The following is an 11,033-nucleotide window of genomic DNA, read 5'->3' as shown; positions in this document are numbered from 1 at the left end:
CATACAGTATTTCCTCAAATGTAATATGCACCTTTTTTGGGCCAAATTACATTTTCAAAATTAGAGTGTGCATTAGATTTGATGGTGCATTAGATTTGTGTAAATATGGTACTATTCTGTCTCTTGAATTAGGGAAGTTAAAGCACCAAAACAAAACCTAAAAACCACCTTCAGTTGGATGTCTATGTCAAGGCTTAAACGTAGGTGGGTGCTGAATGTATTGCGTCATTTAAGTGAGTTCAGGGAGCAATTCTGAATGCAATTGTTTGAATGTGTATATGAATGGACAGGCAAATCTTAAAATGTGGAAGGATCTAGCCTCAGTACCTCAAAATGGCCATTTTTTTAAATGCTACCCTTCCCATGTGCTGCTTGCGTGGAATGAGAAGCTGGTCCCTTTGTGGGCACTCAAGGGACATGCAGGTTGCCTCACCTAGAAGACCTACTTGTGTGGCTGCCTCAGCACTACAATCTTCACCAACCTGGTGCCCTCCAGATGTTTTGATCTACAGTACAACTCCCATCCACTTTTGGGAGTTGTAGTTCAAAACATCTAGAGGGCACCAGCTTTGCAAAGACTGCACTGGATGGTGGATGGGGGAATTCAGTCTCCTAGAAATAACATGTCTGTGCATATGTGCATCTTGCATATCACAATTTTTGTAAGCAACCCTGGAAAAGAGACCATACAAAGGGGGAATAGCTATGCAAGACGGAGGAACAACCAGATGCCCACTCTTTATTTTTTATTGCTATATGTTGTAAGCCACCTTGACAGTCATATAATCAAAAGGCCAAAGTATATACCAGTGATGGAAAATCAGTGGTTCTCCAGATGTTGCTAAACTCCCAACAGCCCCAGTCAGCATGATAAATAGTCAGAGATAGTGGAAAACCTAACAGCATCCGAAGGGCCACAGGTTCCCCAGCAATAGAAAAATGCAGTATAAAAACATTCTCCACCAGAAGTACACACCTGCACTAGTCTTTGCTAAAATATTCTAAACTGGGGATATCTGCATAAGTGAACGGATACATTTTGCCCCTTACATAAAATTCTAAACAATTGTGAATAGGCAACATTTAAATATTTGTGGACTACACTTTTTTAAAAGGCAACGTAAAATTTGCCTGAAGAAGGGGGCACCTATACAAACTAAATTTAGTGCCTCCAACGTAAAAAGATGGCCATGGGCTGGGGCCATATTTCCAGAAAGATTTGTTTTCTCTGGAGTTTGCAGGCAGAGGAGAGAGTGGGGAGGGAACCAACCACCTCCGACAACTAGGAGGGGGAGGAAGAGAGGGGAGAAAGAAGGAAGACAGGAATGGCAGGGCTCGTGCTGCAAACCTAGTCTGAGGAGACCGCCTCCTCTACAGGAAGCGTTTCTCATGCACCATTTGTCTGCTGCTTCAATGGAGGAGGAGACGAAGAAAAGCAAAAAGTGAACTCGGCATCCCTTCCCGAACCCAAGACTTTCCACCACCCGCCCTTGGAAAAGGGAAGTCTCTTGGCTGGTTGGCATCCATCTGTTTCGGGAGACAGTGGAGGAGTGTGCCTTGGGTAGAGATCGATACGGGAGAGAGGAGTTTGATTGCAGCTGGGGCAGATGAAGACATCCAATTTCTCTGCTACAGATGCGCCATGGCGTGTCTTCACTCTGCGCTCCTCCCAGCGATCATTCCTCCTCTGATCCCTGTGGATGCACGACCCGACTGCCCGTCTCCGGGCGCTGCAAAGGATTCGCACACGCGGCGGGGTGGGTGTTGCCGACCTTCTAGTCACGTTTGCAAAGATCCGCGCCCAAAGGATCCATGCATGCCGGCTCCGGTGAAACACCCACGGGGGGGAAGGAAAGCGCTCCTGCGCCAAGAGGCGCCGCGCCGGAGGAAGAAGCGCCACTCCGCTCGGGAGGGCGCCCTCTTCCCGGAAAGCCCGGGGGCAGGAGTCTCCCTCCCAATCTGCGCGCGCTCCCCCCACCATCAACTAATCGCCACCGCGGGAGGGGGTTGCGCGTCGTCGGGCACGCGCCGCGAGAGCGTTCCCTCGGCGGAAGCTGCTTCTTCCTTCCCCAGGAGGAGCAGGCGGGGCTAAAGGCGAGGGAGGCGGCGCAGGAGGCGGAGCGCCCGCCCCGCAGCCGGCGCCGGTCACCCCTGAGAGGAGGAGAGGAGAGCCGGGTGGCGGCAAAGGGGGACCACCATCGCCGCCTCCAGCAACAGCAGCAGCCCCGCGGCTCTGCTCCCTTCTCGCCGCCCGCGCACAGACGGAGCCGCCGCCGCCGCCGCCTCTCCCGCTGGAACAGCCCTTCCTGGCCCTGCTGCCCCTCGGCCGGGGACCCTGCGGTGCCTGCAGCCCGCCTTCCTCGGGCGCGGGGTGGTCAGCCCCAAGCGGAGGACGTCAGCTGGCCCAGCCGCCCCTGCTCTTGCCCCGCTTCTCGCGCCGGAGCAGGAGGCGATGAGCGGCCTCGAGGACTACGCAGGTGGGCGGCGGGGAGGCCGAGGGGTGGGGTGGGGGTTAAAGAGGGGGGGCGGCTCCCCTGGGCGCGTGTGGGTCGTGGGGCCTCCACCTCCTCCCCCCCTCCCGCTTGGGGGGCAGCTAAGTAACGCCGCGTGTTTTCTCCTCCTTCCCCAGGTGCGAGCCCCGTGCCCAGCCCCGGATCCCCCGGAGGGGACGAGGTGAGTTCGAGTTCCCAGCGCCGAGCCTCCCTTCCCTTCCCTCTGCCCGGGGAGGGGAGGCGGAGAGAGAGCGACCGGCATCTTACATCCCGGGGGCAAAGAAGGGGGGGCGGGTTGGTTGCGGCTTCGGGGTGTTGGGGGAACCTGTTCGAATAAAATAATGGGAGGGGGGCAGGTAAGCCCCTCTACGCATAATGGAGCGCAAGATGCTCAGTTGGAATGGCGACGCGCATCAACTTGGCTGGGGGGCGGGAACTGGCCACCTCGATTATTTTAGTGGGGGCGAGGAGGCGATGGACTTCGTCCCCTTGGAGTTCGTTCCTACGGTGCCTTTATATATACATATATATTGGGAGGGGGGGTGTCTTTTTCCCCCGGTAACCTGGCGGTTTCGTTTCCTTCTGAGGGAGAGAGATCGCGGCGGTTCCGTCAGCTGCCGGCTCGGGGGCCTCTTCCCGGGCGAGACGAAGAAATAAATTATGTGTGTTTTGTGTTGAGGGGAGGAGAAGAGAGAATCGAGGGGTTCAGAGGAACAGTCGGGGGCGTTGTTTTTTATTTATTTATTTGCCTGCTTGCTTTCGGAGGCGAGAGCGACGGCGCTCTGCCGCTTCGCCCTAGCCGTGTGTGGCGGCGGCGGCTGCCGGGATCCGTGGCGGGGGAGGCGGCCGCCCGGTTCCCTGAGGAGAGAAGCGCTTCTTTCGGGGCGGAGAGGCGGCTTCCTTCGCTGGTTCCTTTGGCGCGAGGGCGGCTCCGCCTTCCGGAGGTCGGGGGCGGGCAGCGCCGTCCCGCGTTTTCTGGGGCCGGAGCCCTTTCCCCCCTCCCCGCTAGAGGCGCCTGGGGCGCCGAGGAGCGTCTGCTTTGGCTTGTTTCCGGGGTGGGTGGGTGTCTAGTCAGCTGTGGGGAGTTCTTTTTTGGGGGGGCGCAGACTGAGGCGCTGCTCCTCTTTCTCTTTTCTGACCCCCTCCCCGGCTTCTCCCGGGACGGTCGCGGCTGCGCAGGCGCCATCTTGGGAGCGATCAGGTGTGTTGTGTGGGTTGTGTTTGTGTTGCCCCCAAGGAGGCGAGAAGGGGGCATCTTGGAGGGGAAATGCTAGTAAATGTCAGTCACGCATTAGGGGGGGGGAGGGCGCGCGGAGATGAGCCGGCTTGCTTTCTCCTTCACCCCTAACCCCATGTGTTAGAAATCACTTATTCTCTTTCTCCATTGGCCCCCTCCCAAAAATAGGGGGGGGGGACCCAACTACATACCATAAGGTAAAGGTAAAAAAGGATATACATACCATATCGACTTTCCCTAATGCTTTTTAGAGGGCATGCTATGGCGCAGCTTGTTGATTTCCTTAAGCACCCTGCGTTGGCTATTAGTTTTACTTTGAGTGTGTGTGTGAACCTGCGAGATTGAGGTGCAGGGCAGAGGAATTGCAGGCTGATGTGTAGCTCAAGGGTGCAGACTTGGTCTTGGCCACCCTGGCGCTTCTCCTGACCCTTCTTGAAAAGGGCGAGGGTCTCCTTGCTCTAAAAAGGAAAAGTTGCTTGATGGTTCCCAGCCTCTTCTTAGTGTTTTGACAAAGAGTAAATCTTTCAGCTCTGAGTTTAGGCTTCGCCTGAGTTATTGTTGTTGTTTAGCCTGAATTATTGTTGTTGTTTCTTCTTCTTCTGACTATGCTATTCATGGTGATTTGTTGTTGCTTGTGGGCATGGAGGGAGGAGGAGAAGGAATTGTGCCTTATCTATTATTCAAGATGAAGAACCATTTGAGAAGGGGTGCTCTCCATCCTTGCATTGAATCCAGTTGTGGAAATTTACCAATCATAATTTTTTGCCCGACTGTTGTAGGGCTTCCACCCCCATCCCCACAGCTGTTTGTGGGAAATACTGTTTGCCAGCTCAGTGCTGCTGTTCATAACCTTGGGGTGTCAGTTGTGGAGAGGCAGCAGCAGAGGGTATCTTTTAAGGAGCAGGCCATGGCATACTTGGAAGTGGGGGAGGACATCAGAAGCTTATTCCCAGCTCCCTTGTTGTGGCTGGAATTTGATAATCTGTTGCTTCCCTTTGTCTGCAGGGGGAGACTTCATCTTGTTTTGCTTGCTCTGATAGGAGATCCACAGGGAAATATATTCACATTTCCACACTATTATTACCAAGTAGCAGGAGAGGTCCTTAGTTGCTTTCTCTTGAGATCTGTCTGCTGCTGTTCTGAAATCCTACAGGTGGAACCTGCTGTGTTTCTCTTGGGTTTTAAATAAAGAGGTCTGAATGAAAAAATTGTCTTTTATTTCTGTGGCATCCCATCAGATGTCAAGGAAATCAACAACTATCCTACTTTTAAAAGACATCTGAAGGCAGCACTGTGTAGGGAAGTTTTTAATGTTTAATGCTGTATTGTGTTTTTAATATTTTATTGGGAGCCACCCAGAGTGGCTGGGGAAACCCAAACAGATGGGTGGGGTGTAAATTATTATTATTATATTAATATTATTATGGCTGATGTTTTTGACAACTGTGTATATTCCTTCCTATTTTGAATGAGGAGTTGGATATCCTTGTTTTAGTAGCCTTTCCTCATATGTTGTGGGGAGGTAGGCTATAGTCTTTGGCAGTGTACATATGCAGAAGGTCTCAGGTTTAATCCTTCACATTACCCAGAAGGGCTGGAGATACTTTTGCCTGAAACCCTGAGAGCCACTGCCAGTCATTGAATACAATACTGAACTACTCAGAGTCAGGTCAGTGATCTGGCTGATATACTGCTTCCGAGTCTACAAAGAGCTATGGGGTTTGAGTGTGGTACAGTGCTGACCAAGGTCATACTGATAAGATTGTACATCTTCGTTTGGAAGGAATAGACACTGTATGGGTCAGTGGGTTTGAATGTCGTTCAGGGTTGGTTGTCAAGTATTGTTGGCATCCATCTGTCTCAGGAGACAACGGAGGAGTGCACCTTTTGGGATGAAGTTACTCAAACGATGGGAAGGTTGCATTGCCTGCTGTGGCTGTAGAGACTGATGCAAGAGAGACATGTTTTATTGCAGCTAGGACAGATGAAGGCGTCCGGTTGTGCTGCTGCAGATGCATCATACTGTTTCTTCTTTCTGTACCCGCCCCCATATTTAATACATTATATAAGGTGCTACTATGGTGGTAAAAAGAATCTATTTGCACTCCAGACTGCCTGCAACTAATTATGCCAGACTGCTTTATTTTACTGAATGTATGTAAGGATTGAGTTAAGAGTCTGATCCATTCAACTTTATATTTTTGTAGCCACCACAGAAAAGACAAAGAACTGTAGAAGACTTCAATCAGTTCTGCACTTTTGTGCTAGCTTATGCAGGCTACATCCCATACCCAAAGGAGGTAAGAGAACTTACACTTTAACAGTGTTGGAGCTGGCTGTCTACTTTGATTCTCTGTTCTCTTCTGGGTGTTGGTGGCTCCTCCCCCCCAACCCCCCCTTCCAATCTGAAGGCCCTGAAATCTCATGTGGATTTTCTTTTCCCCTTCTAGAATGAGCCTTGGCTCCACAGAGGCAACATGAGCCCCCAGAACAGCACAGGCAGCACTCAAGACAGTGACAGCTGGGCCTCATCTCAGTGCTGTGACTCCCATGTGCTATCAGATGATGGAGGAATCAGGAACACTACATGCAGAGGGACTGGAAACCTCCTACTGAACTCTGACATTTCCAGTGGCTTCTGTACAGGCCGACCTCTGCAAACCAAGAAGAGGAAGCAGTCAGCAAAGAAGCTCATCTTGGACCGAGAGGTGGATAAGAGGGTGATGCCAATGAACACAAAGGACATTAAGCAGGAAAGGATTGAGCCAGGTAAAGGGACACACCCAGAATCAAGGGAGCTTGAATCCTGTCTCCCAAAGGAAGAGCTCCAGTCCACATCTCTGCTGGAGCAATACATAAAGCAGAAGGACTGGATCCATGGAATGCAAGCAGCTGAGAAGCCTGAGGAACAGAACTCGTGCAAAGAGGAAAGAATCAGCCCTGCGTGTTGGAACACCATAGAGCAGAACAGTGAAGAAGAACTCAGTAGAGACGGCTCCCAAATCAGTAGTAAGTGTGCAAAAATAGTGAAGCTTTCAAAATGAAGTCAATTGAACATATGAAGCAGCTTCCCTCAGAATGGGATATATGCACCATCAAGCCCAGTATTGTTTTCTCTTATGCAGCAGCTCTTAAAAGGTCTCAGGCAGAGGTTTTCCCATCACCTGCTACTAGAGAACCTTGTCATTGTAGCTGGAGATGCTAGTGATTTGGCTTGTGCTCTGCAATCCAGCTCTTACTCCTCCCTATTGTCAGCTTTGTGATCCAAGTGATGGGTGTCATCCCCCCCTTCCCTGGTCACTGGTCTTGTGAGGGGTTGGGCTGTTGAGGGAATGTGAGTTCAAAGACACCTTAAAGTTGGAGTATCACAAAGGAACTGATGAGCTGCAAGGAATTGTTTCAGGAGCTTGTCACAGTTGAGTAGTAGAGGCAGGGTCTAGCATACCAGCATAAATGTGGGCACGCCTATTCATCTGACCTCTCATTTTTCCCTCTTGCAGCTTTGTGTGAGGAGTTTGCTGCTGCCTCAGACACCAAAACCGATGGTGAGTAGATCACTGTATGTTACTACTGCTGGCTTCCAGTAGGGTTGGTGGTGGGAAGAGAGGGCTCCAGTAGTTTTTCAGAATATGTCTCTAATCTGAAAAATTTAGTAATGTGGGTGCCATGCATGTGTAAAAACTTTATGGGGCCTGCCTTTTAACACTTTGTGCTTTCTCACATGCAGAGGATGATGCCTGGGATCTCATCACTTGCTTCTGCTTAAAGCCTTTTGCTGGGAGACCTATGATAGAGTGCAATGAATGTGCCACTTGGATCCATCTCTCCTGTGCCAAGATACGTAAATCCAATGTGCCTGACATCTTCATCTGCCAACGATGCCGTGATGCAAAGCAGGAGATTCGCCGCTCAAACAGAGCCCGCACCATTCCCCGCAAGCGATTCTGCGACTGACTTTGGCTTGGAGGGTGGCTGGGTTCCCTTTGAACTTGGACTGGATCCCTATTGGCAAGACAATCAAAATGCAGGAGCCTCCCTGGGAAATACGTGCGGGGGCCCTATGCTTCCAGAAACGTGTGAACTCACATTCCCTCAAGCCTATTGCAGGTGGGTGGGGCATGCTGTTCTCTATTTGATAGGGCCTGAACTGTGCTTTTGAGATCTCAGGGTTACACTAGAGCAGCAAATGCAAAGGTGCCTGGCAGACGCGTGACTGGTTTGGTGGATTCCAGTGCACAATGCACTAAGTCAGCCAGAAGCCTCTTTGACCTTGTGCAAAAAGGGCTCGGTGCCTTTCAACAATCTATGGGAAGCTGGCCTAAAGTTTGTTTTTTTGTGGTACAGTAGCTGCTCAGGCTTAAATTTTGTAAGTTTATAGCCCCAGGTTTGTTCATGGTTTTTTTCCTGGTTTTTTGTTTCCTTTGGCCCTAGATCCAATTATGTCCTGGTTAGTTGAAGCTTCTGAATCCCTTCATGAAGCTAAAGCACATGTTAGAAGAAGGCAGCTAGCTGTCTTCCTGTGCACACACTGCTTGGGAGAGAATCTTCTGCAACTGAAATGGCAGATTCCCATTCTCTGTTGGCATGAACTGCAATGCAGGGCAATTGACATTAAACTTCAGTAATGTGGTCATTGCGCCTAGTTCTAGGGAATCTGCCCTCTTCAGAAACTTAAATACACTGTGCTATTCCCAGTCAGGCTAGTTACCTGAGGTGGGTGGCAATTTTCACTTAATGTAAATATTTTATATACAATTACTTAGAAAACTTCTTGCCGTACCTGCTCCATATTAAACTACCACCCTTCCCTAGATTTCCAGTTGCACTAGTGTCCAATTTGAAGGGAATACAGGAGTTGTGGGGAAAAGACCAAAGCTGATAGCAGTAGAGGTGGTGAGGAGTTTACTGCAAAGGCTCTAGAATCTAAAGATATGGCAGTAGCAGAAGACTTAAGGTATGATGGTGAGCCACACTGAAGAAGCAGATTGGGTCCTGCTTTCATTTCAAGTTGCTCTTTCGTTGCTGAGAATATTTCACCTTGTTGCCATAGGTGAAATGTAGGGAACGCTAAATGGTGACCTGTCTACTATGCAAACCTTTGCTTCTTTTTCTTGGGGCAATCATGCCAGCAAGCTATTGCTTGTTTTGGAGGATAGGTCTCCCTGCACTCTGTCTATACCAGACCACTGAACCTCTTTTATTTGACCCACGTGCCTTCTTGATCTTACACACACCACCTTATATTTGACAATGCTTGTACGTACAACCCTGTTCTCACTGTACAAGGTATTTTCAGTGGCTTGTGATGGGCCTTTTCCTATGTAGGACAGACTTCTCAGCCATCAGGTTGTAGGAATTTAGGGAGCTACTCCATGAATGTCTTACTTCCCCTCTGCCCCCTCAAAGTGTTTACACTTTTATAGGTAGTCACTTTCTATTAAAGATGTAAAGTAGTGTATTGTGGTCCTTTGTCCTATGCCAAGTGTTTGGAGTGCTATGTATAGAATAAAAATACTTTTTAATCAGTTATATTGCAGATATTTGACTTCATTGTAACCCAAGTGGAGTGTTTTACATTCTGCTAAGGTGGGGGTGGGTGACTACAACTCGGCTGGCTTGTGCAACCTTACATGAGTGTATACAGATCAAAACAAAGGTAAAGCCTTAAAAACTACCAAAGTTGGCTGATTGTTTATTTCTCTACCATGATAACGTGTTACCTACAGGCTTTACATATGTATTTGTCCAGAAATGCAGTCCTATTAAACTGGATAGAGTTGTAAATTTAAGTTTCAAATTTATCATCTATTTTGTTTACTTAAAACACAACTAACTTATGAATTTAACTTCTGCAGATTTTCTTAGTGCAACATCAAACATTGTGCAAGCACACGTGGTCCTCCTATTCCCTCTAGATCTTCTCCAGATTTTGAGGATCATTTCCTCTTGCAGGCAGTTGATTATACACACCTGCATGGATTTAGAGCAAGTGCATGCTAGGGCACACATGAGATGCAGAAAGACCTATTTGATCTTCAACAAGGCAGGTGCGTTTCGAGGGGCAATGTTCAAACTGACCTTGATGGGAAAAAATGCTCTCAGAAGTTTTTGTTGTGGTAACCATGATATGGTAACATTTTAAACTACAGTGGTACCTCAGGTTAAGAACTTAATACATTCTGGAGCTCCGTTCTTTACCTGAGGTACCACTTTAGCTAATGGGGCCTCCTGCTGCCGCCGCACCGCAGGAGCACGATTTCTGTTCTCATCCTGAAGCAAAGTTCTTAACCCGAGGTACTATTTCTGGCTTAGCGGAGTCTGTAACCTGAAGCGTCTGTAACCCGAGGTACCACTGTATTTTAAAGGTGAAGACCAATGTGGTTTGAGTTTTGGCATTGTGTAAAAGGCTTTGTCCACAAATATATTTGGCTAAAGTACAGCTCAACCGCCAAGGCTGCCAATAAAAGCACACAATTCCCTCCCACAAACGTTGAAAATTCTTCAGTGATAGATTATACTGTAGGATGTCACTTTGAGGGAGAGAGAGAAAAGCCTGCTTGGTCTTAGTATGCAATCAATGTACAAGACCTTTGCTCTGCAAGATGCAAATCCATTACTAATATAGTTATTGCAACTGATGTACAAGCGCCTTTCACAGCAAAGGGTGCTTTGTTCACACTAGCACAAGAAGGCTGCTGTGAGATATGGTGGTCACAGCAGAAGTATTTTTACCGCCTTCATGGAAAACTTAACAGGCCTCGGGAGGGGTCGGCAATCTTTTTTCTACTTTTTCACTAGGGGGAAATGGTTACAGGTTGTTCACTGATGACTGAAAAGGCCACCTCTTTTCATGGGGTGGTTGCCTTCCACACACACTGCTTGAAAGTACATACAGCTACAAATGAAAATTAACAAATAGCAAGGTAGCAATGCAGGTAGGAGAGCGACTTTTGTAACAAAGAAGCCATGTGCAGCTATTTCAAGAAACTAGGTAAAGGTAAAGGGATCCCTGACAGTTAAGTTCTGTCGCGGAGGACTGGGGTTATGGCACTCATCTTGCTTTACTGGCTGAGGGAGCCGGCGTTTATCTGCAGACAGCTTCCAGGTCATGTGGCCAGCATGACTAAGCAGCTTCTGGCAAACCAGAGCAGCGCACGGAAACGCTATTTACCTTCCCACCAGAGTGGTACCTATTTATCTACTTGCACTTTGACGTGCTTTTGAACTGTTAGGTTGGCAGGAGCAGGGACCGAGCAACAGGAGCTCACCCTGTTGCGGGGATTGTTGCCGACCTTCTGATCGTC

At 48.9% G+C, this 11,033-nt stretch overlaps 1 protein-coding gene across 2 annotated transcripts; it reads left to right on the top strand.

Annotated features, from left to right (window-relative positions):
• The first annotated feature begins 2,085 nt into the window (after nt 1-2,085).
• On the top strand, nt 2,086-9,254 carry LOC310845020 (PHD finger protein 13-like). Of its 2 annotated transcripts, XM_083739891.1 has the most exons (6): nt 2,086-2,477; nt 2,630-2,673; nt 5,937-6,029; nt 6,180-6,738; nt 7,230-7,274; nt 7,457-9,254. In XM_083739891.1, exons 1-6 carry the CDS (start codon nt 2,453-2,455, stop codon nt 7,681-7,683), a joined length of 993 nt encoding a protein of 330 aa, XP_083596017.1. In that variant the 5' UTR covers nt 2,086-2,452; the 3' UTR covers nt 7,684-9,254. The 2 variants fall into 2 exon arrangements, with proteins under 2 accessions (XP_083596017.1, XP_083596018.1); XM_083739892.1 differs by lacking the exons at nt 2,086-2,477; nt 2,630-2,673 and adding an exon at nt 3,409-3,693.
• Nucleotides 9,255-11,033: the final 1,779 nt, after the last annotated feature.

Source organism: Podarcis gaigeae (assembly GCF_964106915.1).
Source record: "Podarcis gaigeae genome assembly, chromosome: 5".
NCBI lineage: Eukaryota > Metazoa > Chordata > Lepidosauria > Squamata > Lacertidae > Podarcis > Podarcis gaigeae.
Note: the sequence above shows the minus strand (reverse complement) of the source record. Positions and strands in the feature narration are given on the sequence as shown.